The sequence below is a fragment of the Ursus maritimus genome, unplaced genomic scaffold (genome assembly GCF_017311325.1).
Source record: "Ursus maritimus isolate PB19 unplaced genomic scaffold, ASM1731132v1 scaffold_21, whole genome shotgun sequence".
Classification (NCBI taxonomy): domain Eukaryota; kingdom Metazoa; phylum Chordata; class Mammalia; order Carnivora; family Ursidae; genus Ursus; species Ursus maritimus.
Window position 1 is genome coordinate 1,587,313 of NW_024424564.1, and position 15,846 is coordinate 1,603,158.

General features: G+C 57.0%; 2 protein-coding genes across 5 annotated transcripts; one reads left to right on the forward strand and one right to left on the reverse strand.

Moving 5' to 3' along the window:
• The first annotated feature begins 1,043 nt into the window (after positions 1-1,043).
• On the forward strand, positions 1,044-8,202 carry GLI1 (GLI family zinc finger 1). The gene is made up of 11 exons (XM_040637169.1): positions 1,044-1,215; positions 1,446-1,538; positions 1,812-2,007; positions 2,263-2,407; positions 2,752-2,841; positions 2,929-3,066; positions 3,394-3,543; positions 4,129-4,293; positions 4,770-5,000; positions 5,592-5,859; positions 6,260-8,202. Exons 1-11 carry the CDS (start codon positions 1,119-1,121, stop codon positions 8,002-8,004), a joined length of 3,318 nt encoding a protein of 1,105 aa, XP_040493103.1. The 5' UTR covers positions 1,044-1,118; the 3' UTR covers positions 8,005-8,202.
• Positions 8,203-8,358: 156 nt separating this feature from the next.
• ARHGAP9 (Rho GTPase activating protein 9) lies at positions 8,359-15,506 on the reverse strand. Of its 4 annotated transcripts, none has more exons than XM_040637171.1 (16): positions 15,037-15,506; positions 14,519-14,742; positions 13,330-13,554; positions 12,763-13,152; positions 12,461-12,522; positions 12,225-12,315; positions 11,929-12,024; positions 11,683-11,781; positions 11,285-11,426; positions 11,083-11,190; positions 10,657-10,755; positions 10,411-10,488; positions 10,214-10,267; positions 9,824-9,958; positions 9,239-9,344; positions 8,359-8,649 (listed from the first exon to the last, which is right to left on the reverse strand). In XM_040637171.1, the coding sequence occupies exons 1-16, from the start codon at positions 15,350-15,352 to the stop codon at positions 8,478-8,480; spliced, it is 2,397 nt and encodes a 798-aa protein (XP_040493105.1). In that variant the 5' UTR covers positions 15,353-15,506; the 3' UTR covers positions 8,359-8,477. The 4 variants fall into 4 exon arrangements, with proteins under 4 accessions (XP_040493105.1, XP_040493104.1, XP_040493107.1 ...); XM_040637170.1 differs by having other exon boundaries at positions 11,929-12,090; XM_040637172.1 differs by lacking the exon at positions 8,359-8,649 and adding an exon at positions 8,673-8,760 and having other exon boundaries at positions 11,929-12,090.
• Between the last annotated feature and the right edge of the window lie 340 nt (positions 15,507-15,846).

Here is a 15,846-nt window from a genome sequence, read left to right on the forward strand (position 1 = left end):
CCCCCCCCCCCGCACACAAAGTGCCAAGGTCGAGTTGGGAGGTCTTGGATGCGGGATCCAGCTCTCCGCTGGGAAAGGAGGAGTTAGGAAGGGTACAGTCCAGGCTGCGGGGCTTGGGCTGGGTCATGGGGTCCGGGTTCCGCTCCCCATCTTACCCCGCCCTCACCCTAAATCCCAGCATCCCGGGATCACCCACCGCGCCGGCCGGCCCGCTCCCGGTCGTTCTCCACCCTACCCCGCCCCACCCCACCCTCAGTCCCGGGAGACCGGAAAACCCGGGGTGGAACCCAAACTGGAGTTTGAGGAGAAAAGCGGACAGCAGAATCCTCTCCCTCACAACTCTTTTCTAATGGATAATGACTGTTTTTTCATTCTCTCAAAGCCTTCTCTTACAGTCCTTTCCTGCTCCCCCAAAATAGACCAAGCGAGGTGGGCGCCCAGATTCAAACTACCCCAGGATAACACCAGTTTCCAGCCTTTGTACTCAACAGACCCGGGAGGCTCCCCTCAGAAATCTTATCCCCTTCTATACACAGTTTTCTGCCTTAGAAAAAGGCAGATCATCTGCGCTCCTTCCTGGCCCCACCAGCCTCTCCGTCTGAGCTGTGGCGAGAGCACCCTCTGCTGGATGCTGGAGAGATTGTAGCCGGGCTGTCGCTGGGCAGGAACAAACGAAGGCAAAGAGGCTCAGCTTGAGTTCCCCCATTCCACTCCTCAAAGCCGGCCCGTGGTCAGAGCAAGAAGAAATAGAGGGCCATGGTATAAAATCACTTGAAGCTCATCAAGGCTCAATTAGTCCATAATACTCCCCCTAAACACACCCCGCCACACACACACACACACCCACACACACGCAGGAGCGCTTAGACCACCCAGGCAAAGATCCCACTCAGTTCCCACAAAACTCCTCAAGACAGCCTCTGCCTCTTTGGGACTCCTTTCCTTACCCTCACCCTGGCCTAGTGATGCTCCTTTCACTTTGATTTCCCATGGCAGATGTCTTAGAGGTTCTGTACCTGAATTAGTTTATCTGACCTTCCTTATTTCCCTCCTGCCTTTATAACTTGCAGATCTCCCTTCCCCTCCTGCAGTGTCCCCACACTCTCCTCTGAGACACCATGTTCAACTCGATGACCCCACCGCCAGTCAGTAGCTATGGCGAGCCCTGCTGTCTCCGGCCCCTCCCCAGTCAGGCCCCCAGCATGGGGACAGAAGGTCAGTGCAAATACTAATCTCCAGGCCTTGAAGACTGGCAGCTCTCTCAACCAGCCCCAGGCACCCCTCTTCCATCTCCTACCCCGTGCCAGTCTCTAACCCACGAGACGATCTGAGGTTCTCTGTCTCATAGGCTTGGGATATGGGATCAGGCCTCTCCTGGGGTTTCGAGATGAGGCCTTATGTGTCCCCCATTCCCGCTCCCCATTCCGGCTATCTCTCTTTTCTAGGACTGCCTGGTCTGCCCTTCTGCCACCAGGCCAACCTCATGTCTGGCCCTCACAGTTATGGGCCAGCCAGAGAGACCAACAGCTGCACTGAGGGTGAGGCCTCAGGCAACATCTCTTCCCTTTCTGGCCCTCGGGGACTTGCTCTAAAAGAGAAAGTTGGGAGGGGAGGCAAGGGATCAAACTTGGAAGGGGAAATTCTTGGAGATTGGAGCAAGGGGTCAGAGCATGATCGGGAGGTCACAGATGGGGTCAGTAGGGCAAAGCAGAGTCAAGTGTCATTTTTTTGTTGAGAGTCAGGATCCATGGGTTGGGTGTATGGAGACATGCCCCATTTACCATAGCTATCTCCCCTGTTTCCTGCCCCAGCCCCACTCTTTCCTCCTCCCCGAAGTGCAGTCAAGTTGGCCAAGAAGCGGGCACTCTCCATCTCACCTCTGTCAGACGCCAGCCTGGACCTGCAGACAGTTATCCGCACCTCACCCAGCTCCCTCGTGGCCTTCATCAACTCACGCTGTGCATCTCCCGGGGGCTCCTATGGTCACCTCTCCATCGGCACCATGAGGTGCAGAGAGCCTTGGGCTAAGAGGCCCCTAAAGACCCTACCAAACCCCACTAAAAGCCTCAAGCCCTCCAAAGCACCCGACCCAATTTGAATCCTTATCATCTCAAAGGTGCTGAAGCCCTCCTCCGTGCTTCCCTGGGCCTGCCTCAACCACTTCCCATACCGTCTTTCAGAAACACTCCAGAATAGCCCGAGACCTCCTGAAACTCTTTGAGATGATAGTCCTAAATAACTGCCTCTCCTCCACCTCTTCAGCCCGTCTCTGGGATTCCCACCCCAGATGAATCACCAAAAAGGGACCTCGCCTTCCTTCGGGGTCCAGCCCTGTGGTCCCCATGACCCCACTCAGGGTGGGATGATGCCGCATCCTCAGTCCCGGGGACCCCTCCCAACCTGCCAGGTAAGAGTCCTCATACTGCCGCCCAGTTTCCCTCAGCTCAGGGTGGGTGGGTGGTGGACTTTATGGGGAACAGTGAAGGAAGGACAGGGGATCTAAAAGTTTTCAGTAGCAAAAACATAAAGGGGTATGGTTGGTGGGGTTCACTCCTTGGGGCTGACTCAGACTCTTCCAAATGAGATCCCACCTTTTGCCCATCCCAGTGCAGTCTGAGGAGGAAGTGTCTTCCAAACCCAGGGGTTCCAGCGGCTTGGGTGGGGGCACTTAGGGCAGGAAGACCTGGCTGGGCTCCCTCTTCCTTCTGCCCCCTTCTGCCTTCATCACCCTCACCTCTTCCCTTGGGGAAGCTGAAATCTGAGCTGGACCCGCTGGTTAGCAAGTGCCCAGAGGAGCCCTTGGAGGGTGATATGTCCAGCCCCAACTCCACAGGCACACAGGTAAGGCGGGGGTGACTTTAACTCTGAAACCGGAGCCAAACAAAAGCTGTCACCCCAGTGACCCTTGGATTGCCTCCTCTGCCCTAGGATCCCCTGCTGGGGATGTTGGATGGGCGGGAGGACCTGGAGAGAGAGGAGAAGCCTGAGCCCGAATCTGTGTATGAGACTGACTGCCGCTGGGATGGCTGCAGCCAGGAATTTGACTCCCAGGAGCAGCTGGTGCATGTGAGCCCCAGGGGGTAACAGGAATGCTGGCTGGATCTTGTAGGACATTCTGGAGGGGCACTGTAGAGTTAGGCTAAGGGCAGGAGGTCCCAGGATACCGAGGTCAGAGGTAGAGTGGCCAGGTGGGACGGCAGAAGCTCGGGAGCTATAGCTTTGTTTTAGAAACGTGGGAGAACGGAGGTGCGGGCTGTGATGTTCTTCCTGCCGCCTCTTTCCCCATGAGGCGGAGCCCAGGAGGAATGAGGTGGGGTGGAGAGGTCCAGGGAAGGTCTGCTTTGGGACTTGGGGGCAGAAGGGAACCTCAGAGAGCCTCTGTATCTCCTTCAGCACATCAACAGTGAGCACATCCATGGGGAGAGGAAGGAGTTCGTGTGCCATTGGGGGGGCTGCTCCAGAGAGCTGAGGCCCTTCAAAGCCCAGTACATGCTGGTGGTCCACATGCGCAGACACACAGGCGAGAAGCCGCACAAGTGCACGGTGAGGCACCCACTTCCCCAGCTCAGGGTCCTTCCCTAAACCGGGGCTCCCCGCCAAGGCAGAGCTCATACTTTCATGGATCCTAGACACTTTTGCCTTCATAAACAAATATTTAAAAAAATGTATCTTCGGACTGGGTTAGTATAAAGATGAACATACTGGTGTTGTATATTAGAACATTTTCTTGGACCTAAAATGCTATTTTCCGCTTGCTTTTAAAAAATTAAGACATTTTTGTGGGCCGCCAAAAGTACTCTGGGTTGTAGGCACTGTGCTTACTACTCCGCCTAATGGAGAAGTTCGGTGTCAAGGACTTAAGACGCTCCCAGAATGACCCCATCCTAAGCCAGTCTAAGATTCCCACGCAGGAAGATCTGCTCTGGCTTGATGGGGAGATGCTCACGGCCGCACCCCCTCCGGCTTCCCGTTTGCCCGGCTCTTGCCTACTCTCGTCCCTGAATTTTGGGAATTGCTCTCCCGTCTTGAGTTACAGTCTCTGATGTATGTCCCTTTTGAGATTTACCGTTCTTCTAATCTCCATGTCCTTCTGTCTGAGAGCTATCTTTTGACCCCAACATCCCCTAGTTCGAGGGGTGCCGGAAGTCATACTCACGCCTTGAAAATCTGAAGACGCACCTGAGGTCGCACACGGGTGAGAAGCCGTACATGTGTGAGCACGAGGGCTGCAGTAAAGCCTTCAGCAATGCCAGTGACCGAGCCAAGCACCAGAATCGGACCCACTCCAATGAGGTGAATGCCCCACCTAAGAGACCCTCCCCACTTGAGAAGCCAGCTATGGGGAGATTCCCCCATAAGAAATCCCTTAGCGCAGCACCCACTCCACAGAGGTGAGTCCCCGCCCCCCACCTAATTCACCTGGATATGGTCTTTCTGAAACGAAGAACTTCCACTTAACCACCCCACCCCTACCTCTAACCAGCCAAAGGGCCAACCTCAATAGACCCATTCGACCTGGAGGAGACCCGAGGTCCCTTCAACCCCTGACCTGATGAGGCCTCACAGACCCGGGCTGTCAGTTTTCCTAATCTTTCCCCTGGTCCTCTCATTTTTTACTCCAAGGGTCCCACTCGCTCCTTAATTCCGTGGGTGTTGTGCATTCGTCCCCGACCCCCTCCTCCCCAACTGATGCCACCTCTTCTTCCCGTCCGTTCTGCACTCCCCTGCTCTGATTCCTCCGCCTGCTGTCTCCACTGTCCGTCCAACAGAAGCCGTACGTGTGTAAGCTCCCCGGCTGCACCAAACGCTACACAGACCCCAGCTCGCTCCGGAAGCACGTCAAGACAGTGCACGGTCCTGACGCCCATGTGACCAAGCGGCACCGAGGAGACGGCCCCCTGCCCAGGGCACCGTCGCTGTCCACGGTGGAGCCCAAGAGGGAGCGGGACGGAGGCCCCATCAGGGAGGACAGCAGACTGACCGTGCCGGAGGGGGCCGTGGTGAGCTGGCCCTGGCAACTCCTACCTCTAGGCCCCGCCTGCCCCGCCCACATCCGTCCAGCCCCTTCCCAACCCTTCCGTGTCCTCCTCTGTAAATTGCTCTTCTGTGGACAATCCTCCAGTCTCTCATCCCAGGGGTGCTCCTTGGGTTACCTCAAATCGAGAGATTTTAGTATAATTAATTATGGAATTGGTTCAACAGACTCTTATATGGGGCTCAGTATATTACTCTGATTTATGTACGGTTTACATGTACCGTTCACATGTAGTATGATTATAATCTCCTACACTCCTCACGACAACTTTGTGAAACAGGAACTCACTCTCCACATTTTCGGGTGACATAACTCAGGCACATAGACAAATTGTCCAAGGTCACAGAACTAAGTGCGAATTTGAGCCCAGGCAGCCTAGGCTCTTCTCTTCAATCTGTCTCCGGTTTGCCCCCGACCCTCACCTGCTCAGCCTTCCCTCTACCTGTAAGCTTCCCCTAGGTCCCAGCAGTCACTGGGACACAGGCTTTAGCCACTCACCATGTTCAGGGAACTGTGGGGCAGGGACTGCCCTCAGCCCTCATTTTCGCCCCTGCAGAAGCCGCAGCCCAGCCCTGGGGCCCAGTCGTCCTGCAGCAGCGACCACTCCCCAGCAGGCAGTGCAGCCAATACAGACAGTGGTGTGGAAATGACTGGAAATGCAGGGGGCAGCACTGAGGACCTGTCCAGCTTGGATGAGGGGCCTTGCATTGCTGGCACTGGCCTGTCCACTCTTCGCCGCCTTGAGAACCTCAGACTGGACCAGCTACATCAACTTCGGCCGATAGGGCCCCGGGGCCTCAAACTGCCCAGCCTGACCCATACTGGTGAGACCTGGGTGTGGGGGTAGTGGCTGGGCTGAGATCGGGACCTTCTCTGAAGTTGGAAGGAGGACTTCCCTGCCCTATGGCACCTTTGTACAATTAGAAAAATGTCCCCCTTCCTCAGACACTTTCCTTCCATCTATCAGGTAATTGTGATATACAAAGTATAACGTGAATGCTGCTCCCTAGGGCTGTGCAGTGTACAACCTATACAACCGTTCACAGTGGTTCTGAATGCTTGGTGACGCAGACGTGCAAAGGGCATGGGAAGAGACAGAACTGAGTTGTCAGAGTTAAGGAGCCTGTCCCTGGGATTCCAGGACAAGGCTGTCCCATGGGGGAGGCAGGGTGAGATTCAGAGGGCTCCCTGACCACCCTGCTTTTTTCCCCTTATCACTTGTAGGCACCCCTGTGTCTCGCCGCTTGGGCCCCCCGGTATCTCTTGACCGCCGCAGCAGCAGCTCCAGCAGCGTCAGCTCAGCCTATACCGTCAGCCGCCGTTCCTCGCTGGCCTCCCCTTACCCTCCTGGATCCCCGCCAGAGAACGGGGCTTCCTCCCTGCCCGGCCTCACACCTGCCCAGCACTACCTGCTCCGGGCAAGATATGCTTCAGCCAGGGGAGGTGGTACCCCACCCACGGCAGCACCCAGCCTGGATCGGATGGGGACCCTTCCTGCACCTCCCTGGAGAAGCCGAGCTGAGTATCCAGGATACAACCCCAACGTAGGGGTCACCCGGAGGGCCAGTGACCCGGCCCGGGCTGTTGACCGCCCTGCCCCAGCCAGAGTCCAGCGGTTCAAGAGCCTGGGGTGTGTCCACACGCCCCCCACCGTGGCAGGGGGAGGACGGAACTTCGATCCCCAACTCCCAGCCACTGTCTACTCACCACAGCCCCCCAGCATCACTGAGAATGTTGCCATGGATACCCGAGGGCTACAGGAGGAGCCAGAAGGTGGGACCTCCATGATAGGCAGTGGTCTAAACCCCTATATGGACTTCCCACCTACTGATACTTTGGGATATGGGGGACCCGAAGGGGCAGCGGCTGAACCTTATGGAGCTAGGGGTCCAGGCTCCCTGCCTCTTGGACCTGGTCCACCCACCAACTATGGGCCAAACCCCTGTCCCCAGCAGGTCTCCTATCCTGAACCCCCCCCTGAACCATGGGGTGAGTTCCCTTCCCACTCCGGGCTGTACCCAGGCCCCAAGGCTCCAGCTGGAGTCTACAGTCAGTGTCCTCGTCTTGAACATTACGGACAAGTGCAGGTCAAGCCGGAACAGGGGTGTCCAGTGGGTTCTGATTCCTCAGGTCTGGCGCCCTGCCTCAATGCTCACCCCAGTGACGGGCCTCCTCGCCCACAGCCTCTGTTCTCTCACTACCCCCAGCCTCCCCCTCCTCAATATCCCCAGTCAGGTGCCTATTCCCAGCCACCCACCGATTACCTTCTTTCAGAACCCAGGCCCAGCCTGGATTTTGATTCCCCCACTCACTCCACAGGACAACTCAAGGCCCAGTTGGTGTGTAATTACGTTCAGTCTCAACAGGAACTGCTCTGGGAGGGTGGGGGCAGGGGAGATCCCCCAGTCCAGGAACCTCTCTACCAGAGTCCCAAGTTTCTAGGGGGTTCCCAGGTTAGCCCAAGCCCTGCCAAGGGTCCAATGGCCACATACGGACCTGGTTTTGCACCTAATTTGCCCAATCACAAGTCGGGCTCCTATCCCGCCCCTCCACCCTGCCATGAAAATTTTGCAGTGGGGGCAAACAAGGCCCCCCATAGGGCAACAGCACCACCCCGACTTCTGCCCCCACTGCCCACTTGCTATGGGACGCTCAAGGTGGGGAACACCAACCCCAGCTGTGGTCATCCTGAGGTGGGCAGGCTGGGGGGGGGTCCTGCCTTGTGCGCTCCTCCTGAAGGGCAGGTGTGCAACCCTCTGGACTCTCTTGACCTCGACAACACTCAGCTGGACTTCGTGGCTATTCTGGATGAGGCCCAGGGGCTGAGTCCTCCCCCTTCCCATGATCAGGAGGACAGCTCTGAACGTACCCCACCTCCCTCTGGGCCCCCCAACATGGCTGTGGGCAACATGAGTATCTTACTGGGATCCCTGCCTGGGGAGACACAATTCCTCAACTCCAGCGCCTGAAGAGGGAGGAATGAATCCCAGCAATCACAGATCCATTTCCTAAGGGGTTTCCATCCCCTCGAGAAGTTGGGAGGAGGAGCCATAGCCCTCCCCCATGCCCCAGGGATGGGAGGTACGGGCGGGGCTGTGTACCTTCTGTATATGTTTTGAGGAGGGATTTGATGATGACACTGTTTCTGGATAATAAAGGAACTGCATCAGAAAGTGCCCTGCTTCCCACGTTTGTATCTTGGGGGCGGGGGTTGATGACAGGGAACAAGAAGAGAAGAGAGGTTAATCCACCCACTTCCCTTTTCTGGAAGGCTCCCGCAACCCACCCCAACCCCTCAGGCCAGACTCACGAAGACAGTTATCTCAGAGACACAGGATTTAATGGGATGTCCTCAAAACAGAACACCCACTATCCCCACCCCCACCAAAGGGTCGCCAACAGACATCAGCGGAAGCACGTTTTGTCTTCTTCCTTGCCCCGGTCAAGGGAAGAGGCTGGTGAAGTCGGTGAGCATGAGCTGGACTAGCTGCCCAGGGTAGAGAGCATGGGCGGCCGGGTCAGACGTCTCCTGCTCTGGCCGAAACAGGGTCGGCCCAAACACAATTCCCAGGTTGTGGGGGGTCATGCGGTTCTTATCGGAGTGTGCTATCACCCTGTGGGCAGAGATCAAGAGAAGGGGCTACAAGGCAGCAGCTTCACCACTTTAGATAAATCAAACCCTTCAAAGGGACGAGCAGGAAGCTTCGGGACCCTCCACGTGGTGGCTGAAGGAAACCAAGCAGAGAGCCACAAAGGGCGTGAAGATGCGACCAAGAGAGAAACCTTCAGGATACGACTTGGATGTCACAACCCAGGAGATGCCTGCCTCTTCCCAGCTTCAAAGGCTGCCCTAGAGTCCTCCTTGCTCACAGATTGGGCGACTCTAATTCAAATGGCTATTCTTTCTCAGAGCTCACTGCCCAGGCCCAGCTCAGCCAAATAAGCCATGAGCACGGTCCCAACAGGAGACAAAGAGGCCAGGGGACAGGAGCGGTGAGATGGCTCACAGCATCCCTCGGCATCTCTTCATCCCCATTACCCCACTTGATGCCCCACCCAGAGGTTGCCTGTTTCCTCCATCTGCCCACTAAACAGGTGAGAAACCCAGGTGTCCCCTACCTTCACTGCATCTGAACACAGTGCCCACTGCATGCCCCACTCCACCCTCCCTCCGCGTGCACAGAGATGCTCAGCCTTCCTGACCTGCATAAATGTTCCAGGAGGTACTGCAGAGTATCCCGGTTGGGCTTGGGCATTGAGCCTATTAATTCTCGTATTTGAGAGAGACGCTGCTCTGATTCGGAGAGTGCTAGAGAGAAAAAGTGAAGGGAAGGGCACGGGGGTGAGGCTGGGGAAGGTGCGAGGGCAGGGTGGGTAAACTCGCTACTCTTTCCCACGTCCACGGGAGACACCAGTAATCTACCACAGCTTTCTTTTCCACTGAGCCCAACGGCAGCTTTATTATTATTTTTTAAGATCTTATTTTTAAGCAATCTCTACACCCAACATGAGGCTCAAAGTCAAAACCCTGAGATCAAGAGTTGAATGCTCTACTGACCGAGGCGGCCAGGCACCCTCCCCCCCAGCAACTGCAGCTTTAGAATTCTTTTTAAGTCAGCCCTCTAAACATTCTAAATAAATAAATAAATAAATAAATAATAGGAGTTGAAAGTTGTTTTCCATCTCCATGCTCAGGATGGGACAGAAGGGCATAGAGGAAACTCTATTCTTTATCCTTTACGCCCCACCCCCATACCAAGGGTATTGCCCAAAGTTTTCATCCCTTACCAAGGGCAGCACGAAAATGGGGCAGCAATGATGGGGGCACCAGAGGCTGGGGTAGCTCCCTGAGAAAAAGCTTCAGGGCTCCAGTGACCACGTGAATATCATCCCACTCAGCACTGTCCAAATCTAATCGGCCTTCTGGGAGGAGAAGGAGGTACAGAGGGGTTCAGGGCTCATGAAGGGCCAGAGAGATCCAGAGACCGAGAGGTCAGGAGTTTGGGAGAAGATCCAATTAAGGCAGACCACAGAAATACCCAGGAGATCTACAGGGGGGCAAGGCAGCTGAGGTGGGGAGGGGGACAACCCACCCAGGAGCGGGACACAGAGGGAGCCAGAAGGAGCAGGGAGGGTGTCAGATGTTTTAAGGCTCTGAGGGGCCTTCCATGTAAGTACCTTGTCCTGGCTGTTCTGGGAACACATACCTCCCATCGGAGGTGACTGCACGCTCTGCAACACGGACGAGAAGAGATCAAGAGCTAAGACATGCTGTTCTAGCCAGACCTCCTTGTTCCGCCAGCTCCCTGAGAAACTGCCTGTGGTTCTGAGGCATGAAATTCATAGTACCGCCACATGCCCACAAGCCTTCTCACCTCTGTCCACCAGGAAGCGAAGTTTCTGGACCACTGCCAGGTTCCCGCTCACCCGGTAAATGCCGTCCACATCTAGACCTAGGAGACCAGGCAGGGAGCAAATAAGAATTCCTGCTCTAAACTGCGTAAGGTAAGGACTGGTGAGAGACCCAAGGGCGGAGAGAAATAAGGCAGGGTGGGGGAGGTGGGGAATTCTAGGCCTTGGCCTGTTGGAAGGGGAGGTGGTGGGGTCTCTGGAAAAGTGACCTCTCTTATCCACAGCAGCGATGCAGAGCCGCACAAAGCTGGGCACGGTGTCCCCTTCCCGCTGGCACAGTGATTCCAACTGGCAGCCGAACACCTGGTCTGGAGAGGCACAGAGTGAGATGGGAAGCCGGTGGCAGCAGCACCCCTGGAAGCTCTTAGCACAAGTTTTCACCCCAAAGTTGGGCTGGCCCTCCTGGCTGCCTTTTCTAGGCCCCCCGCAAGGAGCTACACCATTTCTCCCCAAAAATAAGCAGCAGAGGAGCAGAAGACCGCTGATCTAGTTCTGGGAAGTTCTACTGTGAGTCTCACTGAAGTTTTCTCATCCACGAAGTGGGCTGATGCCCAGATCAGGAACACAGAAGTGCTTCCAAAAATACTACAGCAGGTTCGAAAGAGAGGGGTGCCCGTCAGCCTAGGCCACCTCACCTCGGAGCAGCCCACGCTCCTGCAGGCTTTGCAAGGGTGGTCTCTTTGCGATAAGCCGCTTTAGTTTGTTCCGGACGCGGTTCTGCTCAGTTCCTTCAGGACACCGACCTGTAGGAGCAGGTGGAATGAGGGCGAGAGCCGCCGCCTGGAAGGAGCCGGGAGATGCGCCCCCGGGCCCGCCCACCCGAGGCCCGCCCCTCACTGGAGCTCCGAAGGCCACCGATCCGCAGCAGTGGCTTGGACACCGGCTCGGACTCCTCTTCGTCGTCCTCTCCGCCGCTCAGCTCCTCCAGCTCTGCCGGTCCCGAACCGGACAGACGCAGTTCCAGGGGGTTCTCTCGATCCTAGACCCGGAAGGGCGAGGTGGGCCGAGTCGGAGATTGGAAGAGAGAAAAGAGAAATCTGCACCCCCCAGCTCGACGCAAGGAGATGGTGGCCGGTTGCTGGGGTCCCACGTCCCAGCCCCACCTCAGGGCCCTACAGCGAGACCACCGTGCCCCCTACCACCCCAAAATCCTACTGTTCCTTCACCACTCCCTCTGCCCCGCCCGGGCCGAGCCTCTCTCCCGGCTGGGCCGCGCCATCTCCCACCCATCTCACCAGGCGTTCGATGACCGCCCGCAGCGCGCGGTGCCAGGCTCGCAACTCGGTCTCCTGGTCTGATTGCAGCAGGAACTCGTGGCCAGGGACCGTGCGGATCTGAGGGGCCAGCGGAGAGGGGGCTTGCTTGAGTCAGCGGGGAGGAGCACAAAACGCCGGGAGGCCGAGCAGGAGAGCGGTGCGGGGAAACCCGAGGCGCACCTTCGGGTCGGGTGGAGCTTTGGGTAGGCGCGGGAGGGCACTCACGTGCAGGACGTTGCGGCGGCTGGACAGGCGGCGGCCTTGGGCCAGGGCTGCCCCGCGCAGGTCCACGCTGCTTTCGGGTCGGCTACCCGCTGGTCCCTGGCAATCGGGAGAAACTGAGGCCACGGCGCTGTTCCCCTCGTTGCCTCCCTCCCACCCGGGGGCCTGCGAGGACAAGGGAGGCTGTGCCTCTTCCTTTACTCCCCCTCCCCCACCTCCGCCGCACAGTTGGCCCGAGGCTGTAGGAGTCCTGCCCGAACCCCTCCAGCACGCCCCCACCTCTCCTCCCTCACACTCACCCAGATTGAGGAGGGCGCGGCCGGCGGTGGCTCCCGGTAGAAGACCAAGCTGTTACCTGCTAACACCACCCAAGACGGGCTCCAGTTCTTCCTGCAGGGGCGGACGGGGGAGGGGGGGAGCGCAGTGGTAGTAGGGCAAAGGTCAGTTAGAATCACGTGGAGAGGGCGCTCTCCCTGCCCTGGGTTCTACGGAATCCAGCCGCCCAGGCCCCTGCGGTATTCCGGGGTCTCGTCACCTGAGCTTCCGCCCCCCCTGGGCGATCTTGGTCACATTGAGCAGGCCCGACTTTTCCACCTCCTGGGGAGTGGAGCAAGGGGTATTAAAAAGCCACCCAGGGCCCCCCACAGCCGCCACTGCTTTCCCAAGGGGGGGGGGTGTCCCAGGAGTGAGGTCCTTTACAGTTGGGGGGTGGGGGAGGCTGCGTAAGAGCGTATACGGAGAGAACACTCAGAAAGAGGAAGATGTTTCTAAAGGAGCAGGAATTGGGGGGGTGGGGCAGTGAGGATCTCGGCCTGCACAAGGAAGTGGGTGACTTACATGGGGGTCGTCCAGGACTTGCGGCAGAGGTCGAGAGGGCTGCAAGGCTGAAGGCTGGTCTGAGGGGTGGAGCTGGGGGGCGGGGGGGGGGGGGGGGGTTGGAGAAACAGGTGGAGGAAACGTCAGCTTCAGAGTCCCGGCTATAGGGGGAAGAGGGGTGCGGATGTGGGTGAGAGGCAGGGTGTGTGATGGGTAACTGATGAACATCTTGCATAAAAGAGAGTAGTAAAAAGATGGCTTTTCCTGCATGTGTTCAGGAGGAGGGAGGAATCTCACCTGGGGGCCCAGCAGTTCTGGGGTTGCGGTGTCAGATTCTGAGCCCTTTGCCTGAGGTTGCAGGACACCATTGTCCCTATGCAGGGTCTGTGTCCCCTCCATGGAGCCAGGGTTCTGGGGAGTGGGGTGAGGACGAAAGCTACGGCCAGACGCCACCTCAACCCGCTCTCAACATCCTTCTCAGCAATTTTCTGATGGCAGCCCCAGAGAGAAAACACGCCACTTTGGGGTTCACTAGGGGAAAGGAGGAGGTGGAGGGAACACACGAACAGGCAGGAGGGAAGGTCTCACCATCTCCCGCATGCGAGTGCGGCGTGGGGGCTTCCAGGACTTGGAGCCGGTCAGCGAATGTATGTAGAAGCAGCGTCCAGAGTTAGGGTCCAAGTGCTGCTCCCAGGAGTCCAGCCTCTGCAGTGGGGGGCACGCAGGGCTTGGGGGAGGAGACCGGGGACAGCGGCGAAGGTCCACTAGGTTGCAGTACACAGGGTGCTCTGACATGAGGGGCTGGGGTCTTGCCTGCCAGGAAAGGGGGAAGAAAAAGGTAGTTACTCTGCCTGTGCCCCTCCTCAATCTTCTCTCCACCTAACCTCCTCCTCCTCTCCCCCCCACTGTTTTCTCACCCCCAGCTCCTGGCTGGGGTGACCCAGGTACTGGGGAAGAAACCCCAGTCCCCAGCTGGATGGGTTTTTGTTTTTTTTTTTACTCCCTCCCTCACTCTTCTTTGCTTTTCTCCTCCTCACTTCCTGTTGCCAACTTCCCTCCTCCCCCACCCCGCCCCTACCCCAGGGCCTCAGGAAAGGGGAACCGGCTTTTTGTGTGTGTGTTGAGGGGGGGTGGTGGTTGAGGGGAGCGCCCCACCCTCACATTCTCCAGAATGAAAGGGAAGAGAGGGAGAGGGGTCAGGGACCCCTACTAGGGGAGTATGAGAGAGGAGGGGCCATTTTAATCCACCAGCAAGTAAGAGAGAGGGGAGGAGCTGAGTCTTCAAGAAGAGCGAGGGAGTTACATCTCTAAATGGGACTTGCTGGTGACCTGAGCTGGCAAGATGGGACCCAGGAAAAACCCTGCCCTGGGCCAGGAGTTAGAGAGAAAAACATAGCTCGTTGGCTCTCTCTCAGTTCCTCTGTATCTGCCAGGTTCCATGTATTCCCAGGATCTTTGCTACTTGTTATCCCTCAGCTAGAATTCCTTCTCATTTCCTAGTTTGGTTCCCGGCTATTTCTTCCTCCTCCTTATTCGGATCAACCACATGTCATTTCCTGGGAGATGCCTTCGCACATTACCTCCATCACTCTCTACATTCATGCTTCTTGGTAGCACTCACCAGTACCAACAGTTACTTGTTTATATGTTCGTCACCCCCATGGAAATCCCTCGAAGGCAGAGATTCTGTCTGCCTTGTTTGCCTTTGTGCCTAGAACAGGGCCCAGCAGTAAATAACCGTTTACTCTTTACTCCGCTCAGAAGGGCTGTGACTCACCGTGTTGGCATTGGCCTCTGGCAGTAAGTCTTCCTGAGAGAGAGATCTGCCACTTGCTCCTTCCTGGAAGGGTTTCGGGAGTGTAGGCCTCAAATTGGTAACACTGACGCTTCTACACATTTTGGGGGGAAGAGGAGGAGGCTGCCTAGAGGTGGTCTGCGTCCCGCCTGGAGGTTCCTGAGACACATGCAGTTCCTCCGGGGAGCCATGACACAACTCTGGCCCTGGAAACAGAGAAATGGGAAGAGTAGGGGCAGGGGGTCAGAGGGGTGATCTTGGCTGGATCCCTCATCCTGGGGATTCACAAGGAAGACAAGAGCAGGGGAGGCTGTGGAAAAGTACGAGACCTAGAAAGTGTAAGACTAGGAGGAGAGGAAACGGGGACACTGCGATGGGGATGAAGAGGAGGCTGATCGGAGGGAAGTAAGAGAAGGGGGTCAGCAGATGCTCTGAGGGAGAGAGATCCTTCCAATAATTCCTAGAAGCCAGGGAGGTAAGAAGGTGAAGGGAGTACTCACCAGGTGTCCAGAGGGATTGGCTGGGGCTGATGGTGGATGGGCTCCGGGAAGGGATAGATTCCTCCGTCATGTAAGCAGCTGGGACAAAGATGGGTCGAGAAGTGGGGGGTGCTCCCAGGCGCCTTGCCAGCCACCAGTCTGAGTTGGTCTTTCGAAGCAGTAGAAACCTGTCCCCTTCAGCCAGGGACACTTGCCGGCCATCCGTCCCAGTGTAAGTAAAGGCATAGAGGGCACAGAGCTGGGATCCCCGAGAAGGGTTTTGGGGCCCCAGCCCAAGGCTGCCCCGGGTACTTGACCACCACCGGCCTGACAGCATTGTAGTCAGTACTGTCACCTGTGGGAAAAAGGGGTGCTGGAGATCCAACAGGGGACGTGACTGGCTGCTTCCAAGCAGAGAGACATGGTTCTAAAAGCAGTGTAGGGAGAAACGTAAGGACAGGAGCCTTGGAATGAGAGCGGAGGGTAAAGCAGAGAGCCTGGGTGGGGGTCAGTGACAGATTTAGGGGACTGAGAACTCCTGGGTGACGTGACTGGTGAGGAAGTATATAAGTAAGATGAGAGAGGATGTGGTCAGCAGAGCTACGAGGCCAGCAGGGCAGGAAATCAGGGGAGAGAGGCTAGCTCGGTGATTTTCCTCTCAGTACCTTCTGGGGTCCATCAGAAAATCCACGGGCAGGAGGAGTGGGTCCTGGGTGGTGGTAAGACTTTTGAGCGGGACACAGGAAGATGAGGAGAATCAGGTCTGAGACGGAACACGGGCAAGAGACAGGAATTAATGACAAAGATAAAAAAAGAGTTTGTGACCTTTAT

What these genes read in the sequence shown, in the direction of transcription:
- ARHGAP9 (XM_040637170.1), bottom strand. Translation starts at nt 15,352, where the DNA reads ATGCTGTCAGGCCGGTGGTGGTCAAGTACCCGGGGCAGCCTTGGGCTG. An exon ending in CGGTGGCCTTCGGAGCTCCA is followed by an intron (nt 11,191 to 11,284) that starts GTGAGGGGCGGG and finishes CTGCTCCTACAG; the next exon opens with GTCGGTGTCCTGAAGGAACT. An exon ending in CCATTTTCGTGCTGCCCTTG is followed by an intron (nt 9,345 to 9,823) that starts GTAAGGGATGAA and finishes TTTTCTCTCTAG; the next exon opens with CACTCTCCGAATCAGAGCAG.
- GLI1 (XM_040637169.1), top strand. Translation starts at nt 1,119, where the DNA reads ATGTTCAACTCGATGACCCCACCGCCAGTCAGTAGCTATGGCGAGCCC. An exon ending in CCCCAGCATGGGGACAGAAG is followed by an intron (nt 1,216 to 1,445) that starts GTCAGTGCAAAT and finishes TCTCTTTTCTAG; the next exon opens with GACTGCCTGGTCTGCCCTTC. An exon ending in GACCAACAGCTGCACTGAGG is followed by an intron (nt 1,539 to 1,811) that starts GTGAGGCCTCAG and finishes TTCCTGCCCCAG; the next exon opens with CCCCACTCTTTCCTCCTCCC.